General features: G+C 41.1%; 1 protein-coding gene across 2 annotated transcripts in view; it reads right to left on the bottom strand.

The window, feature by feature from the left end:
* UBL3 (ubiquitin like 3) overlaps positions 1-22,057 on the bottom strand; it is a 62,693-nt gene extending 40,636 nt beyond the window's left edge. The window contains exon 1 of one of the 2 annotated variants that reach the window (XM_081046242.1): positions 21,581-22,057. In XM_081046242.1, coding sequence (XP_080902368.1) covers positions 21,581-21,607 — 27 coding nt within the window. In that variant the 5' untranslated portion in view covers positions 21,608-22,057. Of the gene's footprint in view, positions 1-21,569 lie in introns of both variants that reach the window. The other variant, XM_081046243.1, reaches the window with a different exon arrangement.
* Positions 22,058-27,629: the final 5,572 nt, after the last annotated feature.

The following is a 27,629-nucleotide window of genomic DNA, read 5'->3' as shown; positions in this document are numbered from 1 at the left end:
GCAAGTATTTATTTTTAGCTCTCTATTCACCCTTAACTGCATGGAGTGAAAAAGGAAATTAAGAAGAAAAAAAAAGGCTAAAAACTACGAAAACAGCCATATTTTACTCTAATTCACACACACTCACAGCTTTCTAATTCATGAAGAAGTCTAAATTTAGACTAAAGAAACAAAGATACCATCACACATCCTCCTCAGTCAGGAAGAGAAAGTTAATAGTATCTATAAAGCTTTCAAACCACAGGAATTCAGAGACACTTAACATCAATTATTTAAAGAATTACTAATCTATTACAGAGCAATGGAAAAAGAATAATCTAGGTCACTTGACCAGAGGTACAAACACTATTTATTTTCTTCCTTTTCCTTTTAATAAAAAAGGCAGGCAGCAACCTAGTGATTTCCCAAATTAAAGCCAATCAATCACCTGTAGGATATGTCTCTCTGTTCAAGAACTATTTCTAAATCTGAGGCAATTTTTTTTCAGCCTTTCAAAAATAGTTTGTTGCTTATTTTAAAAGTCCTTATTTCATATAATATGTATGTCAGAAGTATGCTTGTACTCAACATTAAGGGCCAATGTATAATAGTTTGTAAATTCTGACAGCTAAGTCAGAATATTTTTTTTTCACTTCTTTTAGAGGTAAGACAGAAAAACTTAGAACTCTAAGAATTTCTAAAGTAGGATTTAAAAAAAACTTCCCTAACCCTTCTCCACTTCCCAATGTTCATTAAGACAAAACCACTTTGATGCTAAACAGTTTGAAATACTAATTTTTCAGTGCCTTCAGTTCCTATTGCTAAAACGTATTTTTAAAATTTGTCTTTATATGCTTTATATCTGTATGTTTGATAATATTAGGTACTTATTAATTTTGAAACTGGGATGAGTATTGTAGTTGTTAAAGAGTCATATACCTCATACATATACATCAAATATCATACATAATACGACACTTGGGATTTGATTCCAAATAATCCAGAAGGAGCGAGTACAGCCGGTTACAGATACATGAGTTGATATGAGTTGATATGATCAGCATGAGTTGATAAAGGTTGAAGCTGGGACGTGGAGACATGGGGTTTGTTTATACTGCTCTCTCCACTTTTGTGTCTGCAATTTTTCATAAAACTTAAAAGTAAGTGCTCACAAAATCCCACTCAAGTGGCTCTCAATGTTATAATCTGAAAGAGTTGAGTCCATTGCATACATGTTCCACAGTTTCTTTATCCAATCATCTATCAATGGACATTCCAGTTGTTTCCATGTCATGGCTATTGTGAATAGTGCTGCAGTAAACATAGGGGTGCATATAGTTTTTCAAATTAGTGTTTTGGATTTCTCTGGATAGATACCCAGGACTTATCAGGGGGATCACTTCAGGACCAATGCACTCTTCAACTGAAGCTGAAGTAGAATACTATTGTATGATAATTATTATATATATAGTCACGGGAGGTAGAGTATAGCAGAAGGAAGATAGGCAATGGTATTGTATCAGATATATAAGACGCCAGAGAAGGGGGGTTATCACTTTGTGAGGGGTGTAAATGTCTAACTATTACATTGCTTTGTGCACATGAAACTAATAAAAAAAATAATTATTTTAAAAAAGAGTTGAGTCCAACTGTAACGCTGGTCATTTAGCTTTGGGACAGAAAGTGAGAAATACAGTCAGTGTAAGACAGAAGAGAAAGGCCAAGTAAGGTGGTTTTGTTGCAGTATGCACCCACAGCAGAAGCCTGGGAATAAAGAAACATGTTACAAAGTTCATGAGAAATACAGCTGCCTGTGAATACAAGAGTCAGCCAAGTCCATAAACTACGGTTAATATAATGATACTACCACAAATCTCGAAAAAATTAACCTACCTATTCATGAAATTAGAAGATTTGATATAATAAAGCAGTTACATTTTCTGTAACCAACCCTGGATAATTACTATTTGCTTATAACCATGAATTAAAATACTAGGGCACTGTAAATTATGTAATTTCTTTTTTTATGAATAGTTTTCTAAAATAAAATGTGCTTTTCTTTCCACTAAAAAGGGCACCATTTAACAACAACAACATCAAGGTAGATGGGAGTCATATTAACAATTTGGAGACAGACAATTTTGTAAGAGTACAAGAACACCCCCCCTCCCCGCAAAGAATTAACGAGCAATATTCGTTATTGTCAAAAGCTGATTAAAAGACCTGAGAGACCTCCCTCGCAGAGACACTCAAGGATAATAATCCCCTTTCCCCACCCTTTAACCCCCCAATTTTTCTAAGGATAAAATATCAGCCACTTCCAAAATGTAACAGATTCTACAAATAAGCTTAATGGAATGATTTATGGTGTTTGCATAAGCTTAACAATGTCTCTTACAAGTACTTCCAACACATGATATTTTGTTTCTTTTCTGGAAAGCTTTTCTCCGGAAGATCCTAGCGATAGTGGTGTGTTAGTGACCCTGCAGTAAAGAAGCACCGGACATCAGCAGAATTCACTGAGGTCCTTAGATTTTCCATAGAAAGAGAATGAATTCTAGACTTAGACTACTCCAGATTCTTTGTGGTCCTGCATTCTGTTTTTCATTCATGGTTCCTGTATTTGAAATGGTATTAGGCATTTAAAAACATTACATTCAGCTTTCTTTTTCTTGAGTTATCTTCCACTCTGATTTTCTTGTTCTTTCAATCTAAAGAATCAATTAAGCTGTTTCTCTAAAAAATAAGACTTAGCCAGACAATCAGCTCTAATGCGTCTTTTGGAGCAAAAAAAAAATATAAGACCCGGTATTTTATTTTACATTATGTTATGTTATATATATAATTATATATAACATATGTTATATACGTTATATATATATATATATTACACGGTCTTATAGTAAAATAAGACTGGGTCTTATATTAACTATTGCTCCGAAAGACACATTAGAGCTGATGGTCCGGCTAGGTCTTATTTGGGGAAACACGGTATGGACATTGCTCAAATCAATATGTAAGGTTGCAGCCACTGATATAAACTACATACTAAAGACATTAAAGTCAACCCTTTAGCTTATTTGCTAGTATTTGTTAAATGAACGCTGCCTTTTTGCTCTACAATTTTAATCACGTGTGCATACAAAATGAACAGCCTCATTTCTAACATGTAGTATTTAATATACAGTACACCTTCCCCAAATTCCAGAGATGTTACTTTGTCACATAATAGGCTTTGGAAATAGAATACCTGGTTTTGAATCCTATTTAAAACCTTGAAAACAAAGTAAGAGATTGTGCTACTGTTGCTTTGCAGAGAGTAAATTTCACCTGGAACTTGAAGACCATTCCGAAAGAACATGTTAACAAACTAACTGTTTTGGTTGAATTTTCTACCATTTTCGACTGCATTTCCTTTATTCACGAAATATGTACCCCACAGATAGCAAGGTTTGGTATGCCAATAAAAACCTCCTACTTGCTTTATATTTCTCTATTGCAAGGCCACATAAAAACTTTGAATACCTTTCTTCAAACTTACTTTCGGGTTTATGATATTGTACTGACTTCGTAAAGAAATACATAATCTGAGTTATCTAATTGCACATAAATTCCCAAAATACAAACAGTGGGTCTCAAGGAATTTATATGAAATTAAGAAGTGTGTTATTAGTAGTTGGCAGGTCACTGCAACGGGTCTTTTAAAGCCCTTTGTTAAATTAAATTGCCAGATGAAGAAGTCTGCTTTCATTCAGGACTGTTGAGAAATAGTGTCTGATGTTTTTAATTTTGATAAAATTAACAATACCATCACTGGAATATGCTGCCTTGTTTGAATATATCTAGTAAGCAAAACAGCTTAATTGGCAGACACCACAAAGGTGATTTATGAAAAGTATTGTAAATCATATATTTAGAGATTTGCTTTTACTTTATTTACTTTTGACAGGTAGACAGAGAATAAACTATAAATCAAATTTAAAGTATAAGATTCTTTTTAAAAATCTTGTGTAATATACAAATGTATATAAATACTATTCTCTATATACTATATATTTCCAAACCTATAAATAGAATAAGGCAATGTACTAATTGGAGGGGGGAAATCAAAAAAAAAAAAAGTAAAGTCGTTTTATTAGATCACAAAGACTTTCAAATAATCATTCCTGCAAATATCAAGTATACATAGACTCTAATTCCTCCTCCTTTTGATTCTACTGAAATAAAGTACTCTGGTTTAAGGTTAGAAAAATGTGTCGAGTCACTGGCCCATCCATATTACACTCTACAGAATTCCCCAGAAAAAAGATGGCATTTTAAAAAAGGAAAAATGGTACAGGTAGGATGCGTTAAAAAGAAGACTATTTTATTATTTGGGAAAACTCGAAGAGTTATAAGTTTCTTGTAAGTCCATGTAAACATAGTTAAATTTGATCTTTAAGACCTCCTCAAATAAGAACATTTCAAAATGAACCATCAACAGCAGACACAGACACACACACACACACACCCCACAGATAAAATTTAGAGGGTAAGAGAGCAAAACATTAATAGCATTTACACTAAGTAACAGAATTTTATAAATGGTGTTATTTGTTTTAAAATATTTTCTATTTTACAAGTTTTACAATAATCCTATTGCTTTTCTAATCAGTTACACAATCACACTGGCCCATGTGGGGACTGACCAGCAACCCTGGTGTTATTAGCACCACGCTGTAACCAACTGGGCTAAGTGGCCGCCCTTCAGTTACACAATCAGAACAACAGCCAAAAACCAATAAAGTTTAGATTTTTAAATACAAATACAAAAAATAAATAGACCATGGCCAAGAAAGGGCAAAGTAAGACAAGCCTGTAGAAAGCGCTGGTCAAGTACACTGAGAGAGCACAGCACAGAAAGGGTAAGTGTCACTCATTTTACTGCGGAAGGTAAGTTACATTTCATTTATTGCTGAGTGGCAATCACATTAACGTACATGATAATGCATAATTATGATTACCTTTCCTAGTTTACTCTTTAAAATATCAGATGCTACGATGAACAAAACCAAGGTGTCAATTAGGAAAGTAACTTTTTAGCGAAAACTTGTATGACCACATATGTGACTATGTTTTCAAACAGAGCGGAAGTGGGTCCTTCTGTTCTTGCCCGTGTGCTACCTGACGTCCCAAGTGTGGGACATCTCCTTTCTGCCCTTGAGAGTATCTTTAGCAGAGTCCTCAGGTAACTATAACTTACATAGTTAGTTACCCAAGTCACCTGGGAAACAAAACAAAAAAGGTTTGACAGCTTCAGGGTAGCCTGCTCGCCCTTTTGTTAAACCGGGATGGCCACTGGAACACACCCAGGAAGACTTCAGCTCTATCTAATGGCTCTAATTAAGAAATGAGATTTCAGAAATGACTCATGTGTTGGCACAATCTGAAAATAAAAAATATAATAATGAGCTTTCATCTGCACTATACACAACCTAAGAGTGAACCCATCTCTACTTCAGAATAAAGATACTTAGGGGAACAGCTCTCCCAGTTTTTTTATTTTTCTTGGCTGCCTGTCCTCAGTCCCAAAGGACTACGGCAGAGAGTACGCTGGGAAATGAAAGAGCTGCTTGCTGCTTCCGGTGCCAGCGGGGAGTCTGACAACATCTCCTGAGAGGCAAGATGTCCCAATTTTTTGGTAAAACTGTCTTCCTCGGGGCATGGAGAATTTAGCAAGACACAACATCTCTAAGTAAACCCATCATCAAAGCACTGAACTGAACGTTTGCTACTGAACCAACAACCCTACTATTAGGTAACAGAGAAATTCACCTGCGCAGGATTTTAAAAAGCTCTATTTCAGAGCAAACACCAAGTATTATATCAATGCTTGTCCAGGTTACATACAGTAGCAAAGCAAAATATTTTGACAAATAGAAAGGGTTGAGAAAAATTACATATGTACACAAAAACTGAAAAACAGTAATGACTTCAAAAAAGTGGACGTATTTAATCCTTCTATGCTTAGCGCTTCCATATGGAAGAAAACCGCGAATTATAACACAAACACCATTTTGACCACATTTGCCAAGTTAAGATCCCTCAGTTAAGATCCGTCCAGCCTTCACCAAATTACGAGATGGACTTTCATCACCTTAGTCCTCTCCTCCTGCGATATGTGCTGTGCCCACCTCTATCCTCGTTGGGTCTCTCCTTGAATGGCTTTCAAGATAATCGTCTTTCCTTTTAAATTTGCCTATAACTCTGTTCCCTTTCTTACTTTTTTAATTCTCTAATCTCTAAATAAAGGCATTGTATTTTTAGGATGTGCTCCCTGTCCCAGTGAATTCATGTAATCTCAAATTGGTGTTATTTGTTCTTCAACTGAATGCCCACAAGTAATTTATATTGTTCGCCCTCTCTTCTTTCCTGAGGGCTAATTTCACCTTCTCGCGGAGGTTAAAGAGAGGTCAAAGAGAAGTCCCAGGTTCTTAGACTACTCGCTTTTGTAGAAGAGAATTCCATAAACTTGATTATGTCTTTGAACGTCATGCAGACTAAGATCCAAAAAGTTCAGGCTGATGACAAGAGATACAAGTACAGTAGCAAACAATGGGCGCTGAGATTGAGAGGAAAAAACTACAAAGTGAGACCAAACGCTTAGCACTGGGGGCCATTTGGAACTGCACTTGCAATACGGTAGCCATTAGCCGCATGGAGCTATTTACATTTAAATTCATGGAAGTGAAATGTAAAAGCCAGCTCCTCAGCCACACCAGCTCCTGGTAAGTGCCGTACTGGATAGCACAGGCAGAGGACGGCTGGTCACTGCACACAGGGCCTGCAGGAAGGAAGCGGCAGGGCGGCCCTGCCTTCTCGGAGCAGGCTCTCCATGTGGGCGGCTGGGCACCGGGCAGAGGAAGGTGAGGAGGTAAGGCCTCCCTCCCTCTGACCTGAGAGCACACAGCCGGCTAGTGGACGAGACAGAGAAACACACTGTCCAGCGCTAGAGTACAGGCAATGACACGTATGCGTGTATGACAGAAGAAATGTTTAGCGGAGCCAGCTCTGAATTCCAGGCCAGTGATAACAGATTCCATTCTTTCCCCCAGCGTTTCTGTGCACCTGGCCGCGCTCCCCTGGCGCTACGATGCTACAGAAGGTAATGCAGAGCCTCCCCCTACCTAGGCCTCTCTGGGCTGTCAGAAGCAGAGGTGCACAGACCAGGACAGGATTTAGGGAGTTCCGTGCCTCTTGCGTTACGCGGCCAGCAACCGTTGAAGGAAAAGCTGTCTTGCCACTCTGGCTATTTTCCCTTGGTCCCTCCTAGGAGACAGTGTTGCCTCAACTGTCAGTTTGATCTGGAGCTCCCAGCATGTGCTATACTTAAGGTGACTAAAAGCCCCACAAAGTTACAAGGCACTAACGGTACAATTGAAACAAGTCTCAGGTGCCACTGGAGCAAGGAGGGAGAGGAAAATGTCGTGCTTAGCAGAGAGAGGAGGCTGAGCAGGACGAAAGAGAGAAGCGTACAAGTTATTGCAAGCAGAGGGTTCATCATAACTCAAACACAAGGGGGGACTTACAAGGGGGCAACAGCGGAAGATGAGGCTGGATCGCAGCCCAATTGCTGAGCCTTAAACCACGTGGCCCAGACTGGCCTGTGAGTGAAAGCCAGCCTTTCCTTAGTAAAATACTCAAATGATGAGGTCTGTGTTTTCAAAAGACAAACAGGGAAAGGATGAAAGGCAGACAGTGGAGAATAAAGAAAGGGGAACGACAGCTGGATGAAGACCTGGTTAAAGGCAGTGGAGATAAAGGAGAGGAAACTGAATTGAGAGGCATCAGAGAAAACCGATTGGCTCTAAGCGTTGACAGAATCTATCTGGCACACTGGAATCCAATAAATGTTTGTTGCACAATTACTGAGAAAGAAAATGATCACTTAGGGCACAGAGAAGGGCAGAAAACAAAAACGATGAGTAACAAAAATTTATGGAAGGACTGGCAGAAGAAACAGTGAAAGGAACTGAAAAGGAACCAAGAAACTAAACAAGGCAATCTTCCCTTTGCCTGGAATGGAGTTCCCCAAACTATCTGGGTGGCTTGCCGCACCCCCACACCCCCTTTGCACACCTGTCAGCACTTAGTGAGCTCCTCCCTGATCACACCCCTTACACGTGACCAACGCAGGTGTGCTCCCCCTCAGCACGCTCCAAACCTTCCTTCCCTGCTTCACTTTCCTCTGTAGAACGTAACAACATCTGACATGCTGTGCATATCACTTATGGATTTTGTTCAGCTCCATTAGGGGAGGAGTTTTTCTCTGTTTCATTGACCACTGTACCCCAAACATAAAAATGTGCCTGGCATACAGCATGTGTTCAACAAATACCTGTCGATCTGACTGAATAATGCAAAGAAATGAAAAGAGCAGGATTATTACATGAAGACGAATAAATATGGATATAAAATGATATCTAACATGGAAATACTACTGATTATTTTGAGTGCTAAATTTAAAAATCTGTATAACTAAACAGTCCTTTAAGTATAAGAGGCTCAAAAAGTTTTCTCCAAATATTACTTTATATATACAATATATTCAAATACATGTAATTAATTATAATAGTCTATTTATAGACACGAAGTAATGAGATAATTTTATAGCTTGAAAAACCATTCACTATACGTGGTAGCCACACCACAAATCCAATTCAAGCACTAATACCATCTCAACATCCATCACAAAGTTCTAATTTCTCTTCTGACATGTTGGTTATTATTAAATGTCAATAACCAATGGCAAGAAGCTGAAGTTAAAATACCAGAATATTAGTCTCATCACAGCCATGAGCTTTAAGCTATAGTGAAAAGGTTATGACATAGGGAAAGGAAGGAATGGCCAAAAGTTAGAAACGTCAACAAATCCAAGAACACAACACAAGAAAGCTGGCTTCAGGAAAATTACCAAGATGATGAAGCCTCACTTTCCTCATTAGTCCAATGCAGCTGGCACTAGCTCCTACCTACCTGAGTGTCTTGTTCTGAGTTTTTCTGGAAACCTAAATGTGTTGCAAGTAGTAAGCTTGGCACAGAGCCGATCACAGGCATCCACTCCTTTAATCCACAACTATTTATGAAGAACTTTCTATACAAAAGGCCCGCACTCGGCAGGGGCTCCAGTGTGGAAGAAAGACACACACCTGCGCCCCAAATCCACAGCTCCCTGGGAAAGACACACAAAGGAAGTACAAGTGTGGCAAGTGCTCTGGAGGGAGCCCGTAGGGTCCTGAGGCAGAAAGCATGGAGGGAGGGAATGTGGTATGAGACAGACGTGGCCAGGAACAGTGTTTCTGAGGGTGCGCAGCTCAGGAAGCATTCCCACGGAGAAGGGACAGAAGTATCCTGATAAACGTTTTAGGCCAAAGGACTGACACGCTGCAAAGGCTCAGCCCAGCTGTGTGAAGAGCCTGCGGCTGCTGTGAGGCACTGAGAGGAACCCGGTAACGGCAGCAGGCAAGCCCGTGAGAGGAGACCCGGAAACAGGCAGACGGCAGACGGCGCAGGGCCCTGCCGGCCCCCTGCAAGGACCTGTGACCTTATTCCACAGGTGCACTCAGTGGAACACTGCTGAGCTTCCTGTGTCTCAGAGGGAAAGATAACCCAATTTATGGCTCATCAAGATCACTCAAGCTATTTTTAGAAAATGTATTACAGGGGAATTTGAATGGAAGTGGAAGAATTAGTTCCAAAACTGACGCAGTAGTCCAGGAGAGAGAGAGATGGTGCTTGCAATAGGGTGTCAGTATGGAAATGAAGAGAACTTGATGGATTCCAGATATATTTTGACATGACTCCTAGATGTCCTACTTAAGCAACTACTTGGCTGATGGTGCCAGGGTAAGTAAAACAGTTAAGTATTTAATTAATTTTGGCTAGGCAAAAAGAAAGGGCAATTAGGTCAAGCTATGAGGGAATAGCAATATCAGACCAAATTCCCATTGAAATCAACTATAAAAGTGAGATAAAATACAAAACAAACTATTAAAGGAAAACAGAGAAAAAAAAACAACAACCCCAGCTATTTGAAGGCACAGAGACCAAGAGCCCACAGAGAAGAACCTCACTTTTCCCTTGAGGTGTCCGCCAGTTACCAGCACAGGCGCAGGGCAAGTGGAGGGCAGCACTGGCCCTTGTTCCCAGTCTCACTGGGCTGGGAAGACAAAAACTGGAATTCTGTACTATCAAGGTAGCCAGGAATGGAAGCTCCCAGATAAAAAGGAACCTCAAAGAACGAGCCCAAAGTTCTGCTCAATGTGTGCCCTCCCAGAATGTGCTGAATCATAAACAACAGGGACGGAAATGCAGGAAACCCCAGTAAGAAGCTGTTGCAAAGAGGCTAAAAAGCTAAGCAGAGCTCTCACCAGTTTCACAATACTTGGAGTTCAGGGCTTGCCAAGGAATACACACCTTGGTAAATACTCCAACAAGCTTTCAAGTGAAACTTTAGCAGCTGTGTACTAGAAGTGAGGCTGTTTGAATTTCTTGAGCGCCCTGAATTCAGCGTCCTGTTAAATCAATCACTGATGAATCAGTGATCAATGTTTTTCTACCTGCTTGCCAAAGAATCCTACTTGGAGAAAGATAACATCACTCTGATCCGCTATCATTTTTCATCACTATGTTAATAAAACATTACCAGGTGTTCTAGGAAGAAAAGGATCAAATGATTAAAACCCAGACAACAGAAATAGGCTCCCGGGTGATCTGGGTAATGAAGTCATCAGCCAGGAACATTACAACAATGATTAACATAATCAAGCAAATAGATGAAAACATTGTGAGAACTTGAATCTGTGTCAAGTTTAGGACTGAAAATACAAAAAACAAAATTAAGAACTGAAATAACTGGATATTGAACAGAGAAGACATGATAAGTGAAGATGAAGACAGATCAGTTAAAAAAACCCAGACGCATACACAGAGGGGAGGAAACTAGAAACTGGGAAATGACTTCACATACAAGATGTGCTCGAAAACTACTGTGAACGTTTCAATTAAAAAACAAAATTTTACAGTAAAAGACATGTTGCCATTAATACCCCTCAAAATACTCCCTCTTTTGTGACAAAGAGCTTCTCCATTGTGATCAAAAATTACAGTGAATGCTGCTGCCGAGTGCCATCCAACGGAAAGGCAGGGGTCGTCAGTACGGGAAATGACACACAGAACCTTAGGAACAGTGTGTGACAAGTTTCACCTGGTTCGGTGCAGTCAGTCGGGTGTGAGCTACGGTTGAGAAGTTTTAAAGTGTGCTGTAAATCATCCTCCATCATGACAACGCTCCGCGTCACACATCGCTTCTGGTACAGCGATTTTTGTCAAGTAAAAACGTTATGGTGTGTCCTCCTCCACCTTATTCACCAGATCTGGCACCGTGTGACTACTGGCTCTTCCCAAAGTCAAAGTGACCACGAAAGGTAAACAACATTTTGCACTGATTCAGGACATCGAGGCAGCCACAACAGCACAACCAAAGACACTCAGGACAGAGGACTTCCAGAACTGCTTCCGAAAGTGGAAAGAACGATGGGATAAGTGTGTTCGAAGTGAGGGGGGGTATTTTGAGGAGGATTAATGGCCATGTGTCTTTTACTGTAATGATTTTTTTTATTTAAACATTCACCGTATTGTTTGATCACACCTCGTACACCTAACTGTAGTCATCCCAGAAGTAGAGACTTGGATAGAAACAATATTTAAAGAATACCAGCTAAGAAAATGCCCAAAGTGACAAAAGATAGCAAACCACACACTCAAGACACTCTACAAACTCCATGAAGAATGACAATAGAAGCCACACGTAAGCACACAAGGCAGTCGTGCTCTGCTTAACCGCAGGACAGGTTCTGAGACACATGTCGCTGTTGCCGTCATGGTTGTGTGACCGTCACGGAGGCACTCACACCGACCTGGATGGAACAGCCTACTGCACAGCTCGGCTGTGTGGTGTATCCCATTGCTCTAGGGCCACAAGTCTGTACAGCACATGCCTGGACAAAATTCACACTAGATTAAATCAAGCACAAGAGAAAATGGTACAATCAAGACACACTGTACAACAACTACAAATTTATCTGCAGCCACTAACTCAGCCTCAAAATATAGAAGGCAAAATTTGAGAGAACTAGAAGAACATGTAGACAAATCCTCACGCATTTGGAGATTTTAGCACACGTCTCTCAGCTGAGTGATTAGAAAAGATAAACAAGTCAGTAGTAAGACAGTGGCTTTGAACATGATTACTAAACTTGGCTTAAATGGTATTAAACACACCATACTCAATTTTCTAAAGCTGACTATAAAGTAAGTGTCAACAAATTATCCATAATTGAACTCACGGAAAGATTGATTCTAGACCACAGTATTAAACTGGATATCAACAACAAAAATACAGCTAGCAAATCCACAAATGCTTAGGTATTATACAATACGTTTCCAAATAACCCAGGGATCAAAGAAACTACAATGGAATTTTAAAAATATTTTGCACTGAGTGATAAATAAAACTATGATCTACCAGACTTGTGAGATCTAGCTGAAGTTGCATTAATGGGGAAATTTCAGACTTAAATGCATACACTAAAAAAAGAGGACTGACCATTAATGATTTGAGTATCCATCTCAAGAAAATTGAAAAGAACAGCAAACTTTAAAAATAGAAGGAAAGAATTAAAAGTAAAAGCAGAACCTGACAGAAATTGTTTTGAAAATTTAAATCTGAAAGTTGGCTCTTTGAAAACTGACTGAGATAAAGAGGAAGCACAAATAACCAACAATCAGATTTTTAAAAGCAGATATTGTTACAGATACTATAACATCAAAAAGATAATAAAAGGATTTTGTGAAAAACTAAGTGAAACTGGAAAATTTACATAAAATGGACAAATCCCTCGAAGTCAAAACTGACAAATAAGTAATAGAAAATGTGAATAGTCCTGTATGTATTGAAGAAATAGAATCAATACTCCTGACAAGAAAACCCCAGACGGCTTCACCAGTGAATTCTTCCAAAAACACTTACGGATGAAATAGAAATTGATCTTCATAAACTCTTCCAGGGAACAAAAAGCATTTCCCAGCTTATTTTATGAAGTCAGCATAACTTTGATCCCTAAATCTGTCAGACTTCACAAGAAATCAAATTTACTAGTAAATCTCATTCATGAACAAAAGTGCAAATATTGTAAATGAAATATAATCCAGCAATTAAGAGGAAAATACATAATGAAAAGGTTTACCCACAAATTCAACGATACTTTAAAATTAGTAAATATGTATCTCCTCCACCCCCCAACACAGCAACTATATATTCCTAAGAATTTTACCCTAAGAAAATAATCACACAAGGCACAGAGATATGCTTTTAAATATGCATTATCTCATTGTTTATAATAGCTTTTAAATGTCCACGAACATGGGATCAGCTAAACAATTGATGTACATCTATCAGAATCAGTTAAAAGTCATAATATGGTTCTATATTTATTTGTATGAGTAGCTGCTCATGATATATGACTAAATGAAAAAAGCAGGCATATTTCTAAGGCAAAACCACTAATTTTATATGAAAGTAAAGAAAATTAAACATATATCATGAGAGAACATTTTGTTAAGACACAATGAGTTGCCCTCTGAATTTAATTTCACAAACAGAAAACAGAATGCCTAGCTTAGACAATTTTCTTTAGCAGAAAGAACATTTTCTTCTCAAAATCTAGTCATAGAAAACCGCTCAGTACGTATTTTATTTAGACCATAAACAATGCTACTACATTTAAGTCAATCAATAAAGAATCTGATTCAGGCATAAGCAGTTACAGCACAAGGACAAAAACAATACCCTGAAAGCACTAACTCTGCTACAAATCAATCTTTGTTCCATATATACAGCAATAATAGTTTCTGCATTCAAAATGGTTAAGTTTATAGGAAAAAGTTCTTTGTAAATCTAAGATCTATACAAGAGGACTCAGTTCTAAGGACCTCACGGAAAACTCCCTTTAACTTCAGCAATGAATAAGACAGGCCTCCTTCATTAAAAGCATTCTAACTCAGAGGTTACATAGTATTTTGCAGACATTTAAGTGTTGTTCTCTCCACCGCACTAGTTCAGACCCACAGTAGTGATTGCGTGGAGCAAGGTCTTGGGAGGGAGGAAAGTGTGCCTCAGGGATTTGGCAGGTTTGCTCAGGTATGGGGGGCGGGGGGGTTAGTGTGTGTATCAGGATCACCATCAGGTCCCATCCCTCTCTTAGCACTACTTTTTACTAGCTACAGGACCTCACACAAGCTCCTTACCATCTCTGAACCTAGGCTGCAAGAAAGTAAAAATCAGCTCTGCTAATAATCACATGTGGTATCTCTAAAAGACAAAGACAGACCAACAGGTAGTAACAAAATTTCTCCAATGGCCAGGATACAGCTCCCACATGACCAAGGACCCCCCTCCAACCCCTCCATTTCTCCTGCCTCCTAAACAAAGACTGCTGAGACATCCAATTCTTACTCCTCCACTTCATGTGTGACAGCATTCCATCCACAGCTGGCACCCACTTCCCCTCGTCTCTCGGTAGAATCATTCCACACAGTCCAAAGCCTACGAACACTTCTCCATCCTGCTTCCCGAGACTCGCAGGCTTCCGTGCTGCAAATCTAAACTAAATCTAAACTAACTTGTTTACTACAGGTGTGTTTCTGGTGGTTTTCACCTGGCGGGCATTAGCACCTGCTTTCTCTACATACTAACTACATTTATCCAGGGTCACCATGAGGATGAGATGAAATGTTACCAGGTAAAATGCCAAGCATTTGCCTGGTAAGTACAAGTACACAACAAATATTAGCTTGTCTTTCCTGTGAGCTCAAAATAAAGTTGCACATGTAATTTTATTTGTTTAATCAATCTACCTAGTTCCTCACTATCAAGAATCTACCTCTTGCAGACAGAACATGGCTAAGAGCCAGAAAATAAGCCCCTCAAGTACACAGAACCCTAAGCAACCAAAACAGGTATGATCAATTTGTGAAACAACATCATGTACTTTAGGGGGCAACCGGATGGCTCAGTTGGTTAGAGTGTGAGCTCTGAACAACAGGGTTGCTGGTTCGATTCCTATGTGGGCCTGTGAGCTGCACCCTCCACAACTAGACTGAAGACAACGAGCTGCCGCTGAGCTTTCGGAGGGGCAGCTGGATGGCTCAGTTGGTTAGAGCGCGAGCTCTCAACAACAAGTTGCCGGTTCAATTCCCACATGGGATGGTGGGCTGTGCCCCCTGCAACTAAGCTTGAAAACGGCAACTGGACTTGGAGCTGATGGGCCCTGGAGAAATACACTGTTCCCCAATATTCCCCAATTAAAAAAAAAAAAATCATGCGCTTTATTTAGCATAGAGCGACTCCTGAAAATCCTACTCAGACACCATTTGCTCATTTTTATTCTAATAAACTTTGAAAATCTGGTTTCCACACTCAGAGCAAATTAGAATAAGCAACTGTAAATAGTTACAGGTGGATAGGTAGGCATACTGACCACAGAAAAATATAATTGCTCAACATGGCAGGAGACAAAAAAGGTGTAATTATCAAACACAAGAACATAAAATGCTCAGAAATCTTACCTTATCTTGTGCAATGGCTTCTAAATTTTTTTGACTGACCATGCCAACTATAAAATACTTGAGCATATACCTCCAATATATGTATTTTTATGTATATTTATATATTTAGAAATCATATATTTGATGTATTATTATAAAACATACTAAAACAGAAATTAAAATATTAAAATATCGTTCTAATTTTAATTATTATTTTAATGATTAACTGTTAAAACATTAATTTGTTTTAATCTTGCAATTGCTAAAAATACTATTACTAGTAGGTTGGTGCAAAAGTAACTGCAGTTTAAAAGGTTAAAAACAATAGCAAAAACCACAATTACTTTTGCACCAACCTAATATTAACACAGTTAAGCAAGTAGTTATTGAATATGCCTCTTTCTTTTTTAAAATCACGGTTTCCCCATTTGCGAAGTTGGCTGTATTTTGGCCCTTGGACTTCAGAGCTATCATAAGTCATAATAGACAAACCTAGCTCACCAAGATGCATGTCGATCCATACAGGAGAACATGTCACCCACTGGTTTACTAATGTGCACAAGTTTTTGGTAAAAGCCAGTTAGTTACCTGACGTCCATGCTATTAAAATGTTATTTGTCCTGACCTCAGTCAGATACACATTTTTGCAAACTAAGTAAAATGTGTTGTTTTTTTATGTTTCAAAAAAATGGGTCAGAAGTCCACTGAAATTCTCTGTAAGGAAGATTTTTCAACAGACTGGGAATATCTAAGCATGCTTTCAAAATATTCTCTCCATAATGCTAGTTCCTTCTGCAAAGCAGGTACTTTCTCATTTACTGGTTAAAATGTCAATTTTGCCTAAAAGAGACAACTTAGTATTTGTTTTCTCAAAAATACCTGATACATTCTTGTCACTGTGAGAAAAATCAGCATCTGGAACATTCATTCATCTTTTGTAAAATAAAAATGTGTAATTCAGCTTGGAGTTCTATAGCTTTTAAATACCTTGACAGTGAACCTCTTCTCCCCATTTCAATACAAAGTACCATAAATTCTTTGAAAAAGCATTTTTAAAAAGTCACTATATAATCTACTAGAACAGAAAAACTGCAAAAATTTGGAGAAACTCGTAGTGCTGCTGCTGGCCTCTACGTTACAGAATTCCCACATCTTCCCTCAGCAAACCACACACGTAACTACCTGGATACTGACCTAGAAAAGCCTCAGAGCCAACCCATGTCTTAATACAAAAGCTCAATTCTTACTCTTTTTTGGAGCACAAATGAAACAGGCAGACGTTCTAATATTTTTATTCTCACATCTCAGTTGATGTTCCTCATGGTACTTAGTAAATGACTGATCTAGTGAAGGGGGTGTCTAATATTACGAGGTGCTGGGGGATGACTGCTGTAGCTAATAGAGTAACACTTCCTTACATAGAGAAGTAGTCAATGAATGCTCACTGAACTGAAATAATGATATCCAAATGATGACTCCAGGTCACCAAAAGTAAGTTAAATAAGCATAGCATGTTATGATTGATAAGACACTAATTCAAAATTGTTACATTGGGATGTTTCCAAAAACAACTTTCATTTATGCAGAAAATTTACAGATTCAGAATGACTCATTACCCAGAGATTCCAGTGCCGTGAATTCTACAGTCCCTTTCATTTTTTCCCCAGAATGAGGGAATTCTTAAAGAGCATATTTAAGAAACGTATACTTCAGTCTCCTAAAATACATTTATTGTTCCACATTATGAAAACTAGTAGAGCCATCAGTACTTTATCCACTAATTTGAATAACTTCAAGTCTTAATATTAAAAACATTTTTATATTCAAAGTAGTACTAGAAGCCGACATCACAGACTTCATATTTAACACCATAAGTAGTAGTAGTGTGTGGAACAATATTTACTTTTTCCATAAGTAACAAAGAGAGTAATGCTTCAAGAGTCAAGAAAATCACTCAACAGTTTTTAAACATCTGTTCTAGAAAGTACAAGAGACACAATAAATACAAGACACATACATATCCTTACAACTTGGACATTGCATAAGAAGAATCTCAAATATGATGACAGAAAACGATGCACAGAAGGAAAGGTCATGTGAGCTAGCATGAACTAAAAACTGTTTTCCCAGGAGAGAGACAGGAGCTGCAGGCGGATTCAGACCAGAAAGGAAAAGGCATTCAAAACTGAGAAAAATAATAAAAATGTCTAATTCAGAACACCACATGTAAGACACATTCAAGTAAAACAGTTTAGAGAAACTTTCCATTAGAGATATATAATTTATTAAGCTGTTCAAGTCACACACTTATATAATGAAGTGGTACTTATCTATCCTTTCGTTTCATAAAACCTCCCAACTTGTACTTGAAATAAGTGCTCTAGCAAGAGAAAGAAAAATTAAAATGAGCTGTAAATAAAGAGAAAATTGGGGGCACTGGATCTTAATATATTATTTTTTCAAAGTTAACAATTTTGTATACTCTAGACCTTTCTCTAGCGTGATATTTTCACCTTGTATACTCTACACCTGTCATTTTATTCTAACTTGGAAAAATGGTAAAAGTTCACTTTGAAAGGAAATTCATTTTAGTAATTTCCTGTCCACCAGAGGGCTCCAATATCTCAAAGAGATATAACATGATAAAAACATACATCAAACACTGAAAAAACTCAAATTATCTTGTTTAACATCAGACTAAAAATTGTTACATCTGCTACAATTTTTATATTAGTTTTAAAAGATACAGGGCTTTTAAACTGTTTAATTGTCTAAAATGCTTCAAATAACAAAATTGCTTTGCCATTATTCTCACACTAATTGTCAGTTTCTCTTTTAGGTATGGTTTTCAATTTTATAGATATTATGAAGTACAATTTTAGTCCAAAACTCTAAATAGCAACTCAAATGTTTTAGATAATACTTTTATAAATACAACTGATTTCTTGATAACTTTCTCAATCCAGAAAATAAAATTAACACCTTATCTAGCCAGGCTTTGGCCTTTTTATTAACAGAAAGACTAACCATTATCTTTCAGAAAACCCACAGTCGTTAAAAAAAAAAAAAAAAAAAAAAAAAAATTCACACTACAATTATAAACAGTGAACATTGCCCCATCATGACCTATGACACCGGCTGAGAAAAAAATAAAGGAAATGAATCATTTAAATACAATGCATTATAATCATATTCTGCTCAGATATTCAGATTTTTATCACAAGTAAGTTATTACACTGGAATAATAGTAAATCTCCTAGTTAAACTCAATCAGTTTTAGCAAAAGAAAAGTGAATATTTTATGTAAATACATTTATATTATTCATATGACATATTTACAGAATGTTAATTGGAAAAATACCAACTGCAAAGTATTTTTTTTTTAATGAGTATAGTAAATCCATTCACCAGGGGTGCCACTCCCCCTCTAAAAAGATCAATTTGCTAAATTTGGGTTAAAAAAATAGACTATGGTAAACACAAAAATTGAATGTTTAAAATAAATTTTAAATGTGTTATATTTACAAAACAAAAAGATGTTAAAAAATCGACTTCAAAGTGAGTCACAACCATCACCATAAGAAGACTACCAAAAACATGGATTTAGTCATTATTGTAGCTCAAGAATAAATTATCTCTAATAAAAACATGACAGGGGTTAGAACTTCATTGCCCCACCTCATTTCCCAAATAGGATTTTCCTAGGCAACTGACAAGCACCATTAACATGAAAACAGCGCAACATTTGTTTCTAAACAGCACATCCTAGCTGTCATCACTTAGAAACCTGAAAATTTTACTGCACTTAGCAAAAATGTATGTATTCATACTTGCAAGAGCACTATCCTCATAATTTAGAGTTTCGCTGCAAGGGAAAAATGCCAGATTGTAGAAAGAGGTGGGGGCGCGGAGGCTGAGGCTTTTCAAGATTAAGGGTGGTGAAACTGTTCTCACTTTAAGTCATGAATGTAAATGCAAATTGATTGTCATTAAAGATATGAAGAGTTTAACAATATGAAGCACTTACTGGACAACTTGTAACCAATATTCATCATGTTATATTGCAAAAAGTGAGACTTCGAGGAGCATAATAAATGAAGGCACTTCTTAAGCAAAAATGTGATGGAAGCAACAGCAAAGGAAGGTTTAAAAGGCTTCAACATGGGGTGGGGAGGAGATCTCAAGACCTCCAACAAGTTGAACAGCTAGAAAACGAGACATAAAAAATACTGAGAACAATCTCATCTGAGCTGTACCTTAGACACTCTGAAATAGCATCATCAGGGCATTATACGTTTATTACATAATACTGCTTTGCCCTTGCATATCACCTTTAATAAAGAGATCTCAAAGCACCGCAGAATCATTAAGGCCTTAAAATACGGTCTAAAACAGAAATGGTAATATTTTATATTCGCAGCTATTAATAAAACCTGGCCACTACTTCCCGGTCCCCTGATCTGAACATTAGCTTCCAAACCTTCTCTGACTCGGAAACAGTATTCCCCAAAGCAGTTTAATTTGTGATTGATGCTACCCACATTCCAGCTTTTCTTCATCGCTGGGCCTCGAGAAAGTGGTGGCACTGTTTTAATGACACAAATCTATTTCATTCTGACTATGTGTCAGAATAAGCAGTGAACATATCTTGCAGTGTGCAGGAGGATATAAAATGGAGGCTTTCTGGAGGTGATGAGCCCAAGCACTTATCAAATGGGATACAGCATTTTCCAGCTCAGTCCTGCGACCTCCCCAGACAACTTCCCGAGAGGGGTAGAGGAAGCCAAGGCCAGCTATCCTTAAGTGGGCAGGGGACTATTGTCCAGTGTGCACACCAGGAGGGAAGGGAAAACTAAAAAGACAATGCGTGAGTTTCAAGACTCGGGAAGGAAAGTGTAAGGTTGCTGTGTGGCCACCCAGGAGATAGAACGTCGTGGTTCCTTTGCATTTAAATAGCGCATTAAATGGGAAACCCAACAGAAGCAAAATTCCTTGAAACCAAGGTCAAAATCCTCCACTTGGAGTCATTTAATTTTTTAAATTATTTTAAAGTCTGCAAATAAGATTAGCTCCTCCAGAAACATCTGACATTTTAAAATATAATCAGCAAAGTTCAATTTTGTTTCTTCCCCGGAGCACAGGAAGCTGAAATGTTAACTCGATGTAAGTGAGCATAACTGTTTTCACATCGATTCTTCCACCAACAAGGTTCTTCATGTGCTCGTTGATTGCACTGCTGTCCCCAGGCCTGCAAAGTGGAATTTCCCACCCGCCTCCCAGCACTGCGAGCCTGCGCGGCTTCCGCGGTTAGCCAGCAACTCACGGCACAACCTCCCCCTTTAGAAACAAAAAGAAAAGCGTCCATAAGGAAGAGTCGTTTTTGTTTCAAGTTCTCAACCTTCAAGGCTCAAGGCCTAATAATGTTATTAGCTTTAAAAAGTGCAATGATGTAACACGTACCAGCAACCCTGGGTACTAAAAGTCCTGGAATATACATAAAAAGGACCAATATACACGGTCAGCCAGATTTGTGACAATTCCCAGACCTCTTAGTACTTCTGCGGCCACAGGGGTTCACGCAGACATTCCCCAAAGCTCGCGGCCAACCCTCGTGGGCTCCTTCCTGGAGAGACAGCCGTGCCCGCTCCCGCAAAGCCCGAGCCGCCGGCGCGCCGCGCACGCAGGACCGCGCCGGTGTCCGGAGCCCGGCTCCCGCCCGCGTGGCGACGCTCCCGCCGCGGTGAGACGGCGGTGCCGGGGCTTCCGGCAGAGGCGCCCGACTTCTCGGTGGCTCTCGGGCGGGAGACGCGCGAGCGAACACGACCCCGCACTGGAAGGAGCGCTTCCCACGGGCGAGGCCGGCCCCGCCAACGTCTGCAACCCGCCGCCCGCGCCCGCGCCCTCCCCGACCAGCCGGGACTGGAGCCCAGCACTAAATCACGTACCCTTCACTCACCATATCCGCCGGGACATGACTGGACATCTTGCCGGCGGGGACACACCAGATGTTCGCTCAAAAAAAAAAAAAAAAAAGGAAAAGGAAACCCAACAAAAAGGAGCACAAGTCCTCCGGCCGCCGGGATCCACGTCGCCGAGGCCGAGCGCAGTGCTCCCGGGCGGGGGGCGGGCAGCGGCCCGAGGCCGGCGTCGTCAGCGGCGGCAGCAGCGGCAGCAGCAGCGCCAGGAGCGGCCGCGCCAGGTGGACCGAGCCGAGTGACACCCGGGCCCGAGCGGAGGGAGGGGGTTAAGTGCCCTCCCCCGCCGCCGGCCGGCGTGATTCACACCTGCTCCCGCGTCAGGCCCGCCCGCGGCGGCAGGCGGCAGCGCCGGCCCGGACGTGCACACGCGGCGGCGGGGCCGCACATGGGCGCGGGGCGCCGGGCGGCGGGCGCGGGGCAACGGCTCAGCGCGCGCGGCCGGGGCCGGGAGCCGGGCCGCCCCGAGCCGCGCTCAAGGGCATTGAACTCGCTGGGGGCCGAGGCCGCCCCTGGGGCGCGCGGGCGGCGCGCGGCTCCGGCCGGACGGGGACCCCGCCGCCCCCGGGCTCAGGCCGCGGGCGCCTCCGGGCCGCAGCGACGCTCGGGGCGCATCGTCTCAGCTCGTCGGCGATCCTCTCCCGCCTCCGCCTTCCCCTCCGCTCCCCGGCCGCGCGAGCTCCCCGCGACGCCAACGCCGGCCGGTCCCCGGAAGAGGCTGGTCCTCCCGCTCCCCGGCCCGGGAACGGCTTCCTCTCAGCGCTCTGGCTCTCCGCCTCCTCCTCCTCCTCCGCCTCCGCCTCCTCCGCCTCCGCCGCCTCCGCCTCCGCCTTCACTTTTCAGCCCCAAACGCCGCAGCCGCCTCCTGTCATCCCCCTCAAGCCAACATGGCGGCGGCGGCAGCTGCCGGAGCGAGTCGGGGCCTCGGAGAGCTCGCCCCCACCTTCGCAGCCCCCGCCCCCGTCCTCCCCCTCCCCCTCGCGGACACCAAGTGCGTCGTCACTACGGAGACCACCCTGCAGCATCACGGGAAATGTAGTCTACAAGCGCTCCCCGGACTCCGAAGCCACGCCCCTCGTAGCAACAGTTGCTAGGGAAGGAAAGGTCGCTTTCTCCCAGCTGCAGCCCAGGAGTTAGGTGGGATCAGGCGAATTATTTGGGGGAAATAATTATGTACAGAGAAATTTCCTCATGCACAATATACGCACAGATTAAAATGTGCTTTACTCCCAAGCAGAACCATTCGTTTTAATGACAGACAGCACGCTCTCCACATCCTGCAATCTCAAAGCATTTTCGATAGTGATTTCATCTAGGTCTCCTCTACATTACAGTTGGATGACCAGAAGCAATCATTGATTTCCAATAAGATCATACAAGTTCAAGAGGAACACGGATCTTATTTAGCAGGAAGAATGTTCGAACATGCGTTTCCGGAAGACGCAGCCCATAAAGCTACATTCTAATTAATTGAAATGACCAAAAACTGCATGAGATACAATAGTCAAGCATGCCAAATCTACATCAGGAAGTAGCCACTAAAAACTATGTGGAGAATCGCCAGTTTACTGGGCCAGCCCCTAGATTCTGAGTTCATGCATGGGAAATATTCGTAGATTGCTTTGTAAATAATAATCCATTACGACTCATTCATTCAGCAAACAACTGCCAGGCACTGCTAGGCACCAGGAGTTTCAAAATGAGTAATCTGGACACTGTCCACAGGGAACCTGCTGTCTGGGACCCGTTCACTCCCCACAGCAATCTCTCCACTCAGGTTTGTCTCATCAGGATGGAAACTCACAGAATGGATAGAGTGCCTGCCTCCTCAGTAGCCTGGCTAGTTCCAAACAGTGCTGGGGGCTACATCATCCAGTGGTGAATTAGAGTGGTAACTAGGGAGAAGCAAGATAGGTCAGATTCCCAGAGAAACCAAAGGACAGACGAAAAAAGGCCCAAATCTCACCAGGAATAGGCCTCAGGACTTTGTCTAGACACTTCCGCGTCTATAGCTACAGGATTTTCCATGGCCCTGTTACCTGGTTTGTCATTCTCCATGGTTAGCTCCCACACAGCCCCCTCCCCAGTCCTCCAGGAGACAAGAGCAGTTGAAAATGCTTTAACTGAACAATGAGTTCCAAAAGAATATTGAAACATATTTTGAAGGCTCTCAGTCACAAAGTTAGTCCCTCACCCCAACTTTCATCTAACACCTGCCCTGGCCAAGATTGTGCAGGGTCCATATGCTACTCTAAGTAGCAAGACAAGAAACATAAAATGGCAGGACTCATGAAAGTATCAACTCACACCTCTTCTGTTTTCCAACAGCCACAGGGCAAGGGGATAACAACCACCATGGCGTTGGCATTTCTGACACATGACATTGCTGTTTGCTGCCTGTTACCCCTGTCCCACTTCAAAAGACCACATGTTGGAAAAGTAAAGTCACGGCACCTAGCTGTGTTTCCAGTCACTCTCCTAAGACAGGCTGAGACATTACTGTCAATAAAACTCCTCGTAACTCTTCCCTCACAAAGTTAGGGCATCACAGAGAGCAGTGCACAGTCACAGATATGCCTCTCTCCTCTCTTTCCTCTCTGCTTCCAGACTCAGGTGAGATGGCAGGTGAGATGGGAGGCGGGAGAAAGAGCCCAGTTGTCCACAGCGGAGAAGAGTAGCATCTTCTTGATCCCAATAATCTATTGTCAGCATCCATTTGAAGGAAGCAAGTGATGCAACATTTTTGTATTAGGAAAAATAACTTCACGGGAAATCAAAAGATATGGTTCTGTCACGAATCAGCTGTGTGATCTTTGCCAAGCTGTGTGATCACTGCCTCCCTGAGCTTCCATTCCTTTATCTGAAGAGGTTGAACTAAATCTCTAAGGTCTATGAGTGTCAAGTCCCAGAAGTCTGGCACATGACACCCGTGGCCTGTTAAAAATATCTCCCCCCAAGCGACTGCTCATGGGTATGAGGGGTTTTTGAAAGGGAGAGGTGATGAAAATGTCCTAAAATTAGGTGAAGGCCATGGTTGCACAACTGTGTAAGTGTAATAAAAACCACTGAATTATATACTTTAAATGGGGGAATTTATTTGTTATTTTTTAAATTACAGTAAAATACACGTAATATGAAATGTACTATCTTAAACTTTTTTACATGCACAATTCAATGGCATGGTTAGGAAGAGAACACATGGGCCAAGACCTAGACTAGAGGCCAAGGCATTCAGGGAGGGGAGGTAGCAGAAGCCCAGAGTGCTGCATGGGAGTGGGGCAGGGGTGGGATAAGCAAAGGGCAGGAGAGAAAAACTAGAGGCCAATCACCAAGGGCTCTGCCATGTAGGCTAAGCTGTTTTTATTTACTCTGACAGCAAGTGGGAGCCACTGAAAGGTTTTAAACTGGGGGGTGTTGTGTTAAGATTTGTTTTTATAGAACGATGGGAAAAGTTCTGTGAACTCCAATAGTACCTTGTGTTTTGAGGATTCCCATCCTGGACTCTCATTCTTTAGGGGTCTTGGAGATGATCAAACCCCAGCTCTTCATTTTACAGATCAGGAAGCCACCAGTTTAATGGGAGACCAGGCTGGCTCATAATACAGGCTTGTTCCACTACTCCCTCTCCTTCCAACAAAGTTCTACAAAAACATGAGGAGGACTTTTACTGCATTATATATATTCAACCTAGTATGTATTTTTTATTTTTAAAGTAAAGAGTAAAATCAAGAGTATAGAAATTCTGGAAACTAGAAAAGCTATTTTTTAATTGGGGAATTTTGGGGAACAGTGTGTTTCTCCAGGGCCCCTCAGCTCCAAGTCATTGTCCTTTAATCTAGCTGTGGAGGGCACAGCTCAGCTCCAAGCCCAGTCACCATTTTCAATCTTAGTTGCAGGGGGCACAGCCCACCATCCCATGTGGGAATCGAACTGGCAACCTTGTTGAGAGCTCGCGCTCTAACCAACTGAGCTAACCAGCCGCCCTTCCGGAAGCTCAGCGGCAGCTCATTGTCTTCAATCTAGTTGTGGAAGGTGCAGCTCACTGGCCCATGTGGGAATCGAACCGGCAACCCTGTTGTTCAGAGCTCGTGCTCTAACCAACTGAGCCATCCGGCTGCCCCCTATTTGTTTTTTGCATATATTCTTCCAGGTTTTCTGTGTACATGATTTAACATATGTATGGTATACATACATTTTTGTTTTAAATATTAAATCAAAATTCATTTTTGAAACATTAAAAATGTGCACGTTTACAAATGGCTAAATAATCTTCTCCTCCCCCTTGTTAAAGGCTGCGTACTATCCCACTGCATCAGGGTCCTACAGTTCATGCAATCATTTTCCACTGGGAGGACATAAAGATTGTTTGAATCTTGTGCATATAAATCTTTCTGCAATTTGAATTACTTGTTTGGGCCAAAGTCCAGAAACTGTCGTCACTGAGTCAAAGTCTGTGAAAGTTTCTGTGGCTCTTGAACGGCACAGGAAGTTCTTTTCCAAACGTGTTTTGCTGTTTATAATGCAGTCTATGAATGAGAATACCAACTTGAACACCACACCCCAGCCCTCATATGTATCTATACTATATTTCTCTGAAAATAAGACCAGGTCTTATATTAATTTTTGCTCCAAAAGACGCATTGGGGCTTATTTTCAGGAGATGTCTTACTTTTTACATGTACAACAATCTACATTTATTCATTTATTCATGTACAAAAATCTACATTTATTCAAACACAGTCATGCCATCTTCTGGAACATCGTCATAACTCTCCAAACCCCGAATTCCGGCTTGAATTTCTTGCGACTCCATTTCCTGTAGAACCACTGGCCCCCATCTCTCATGTCCAGCAATAGAGCTCTCCTTAAACGAGCACGTCTTGTCCATGTAGCTCCTAGTGCATTGGCAACACAGCTGTCAGTGATTTTATCCCAGGAATTCTTCACCAAGTCATGACCTCTTGTAGGCTAGGCTTCACAAAGTTTCCACACTGATTTCTCTCCATTCTATTTACAATGTAGCCATTGATTTCCATGAGTGAATGGTCCTTGAATGGCTTGTTTATTGCAATATCAAGAGTCTGGAGATAGGCAGTCATTCCTGCGGGAATCATTATTTGATCTATTCTCCTCTCTGCAAGGAAGTTCTTCATGTCTTTAGCGTGGTGAGTGCTGGCTGAATCCCAGACCAGCAGACCTCTTTGTCCACCTCACAAAACAAGTGGCAGCATTAAATCGACCCACTTCCTCATAACTGCTTGTGCGCACCAGGCTTTTTCAGTTTCAAGAACATAAATGCCTGAAACACGTTCAACCTTATCTTTCTTGCCCTTAGTGATGATTAGAGGTGGGGCTTTCTTTCCATCCAGACAAATTGCCAAAATACAGGTAACACGTGCACTTTCGTAACCAGTAGAGGGAATGTAGATTGACGAGGCACCCCTCTGATCAATTGTCGTTTGAGATCCTTGGCCCACAAACACTGCAGCTTCATCCATAGCAGTCATGTTGGAGAGTTGGTATTTAGAGAAGTTGATGCCATCAACAAAGGACTTGAATGCAAGTGCACGTTTAATAACTTCAGTATCTTCCAGCTTGAACAGTGTTGTCAATCTTAGAGACAGTTCATATCGCTGAAGGAAGCCATCCATCCAGTGTGGTGATGCTTTGAATTCTTCTGGGGATATTTCTAACTGTGGTACCATTGAGAGGACAAATGCTTGAATATCAGCCCTGCGCACAACCAAAGCCTTTGCTCTCCTGTCAGCAATCCATTCCCAGATGATGTCTTCCATCACAGGAAATAATGGTTGCCGATCTGATCCACACTTGCCCTTCTTAGCATTTCCCTCGTCCGCCTGTTGACTGAGGTTATCGTACTCTGCTCACCATTTCCAGACCATTCAGAGATCCAGCTTCTCTTTGCAGAAAGCCGTAAGATTCTTGCCTTGGGAGTCCTCCACGATTCTTTTCTTGCACTCGACAGAATAGCTCTTTCTTTTGCACTCATCTTGTCTGGGGGTCAAAATA

The sequence above is a fragment of the Rhinolophus hipposideros genome, assembly GCF_964194185.1.
Source record: "Rhinolophus hipposideros genome assembly, chromosome: 4".
In the NCBI taxonomy this organism is placed as follows: domain Eukaryota; kingdom Metazoa; phylum Chordata; class Mammalia; order Chiroptera; family Rhinolophidae; genus Rhinolophus; species Rhinolophus hipposideros.
The sequence above is the reverse complement of the archived record's forward strand: the minus strand, read 5'-3'. Positions and strand labels throughout refer to the sequence as shown.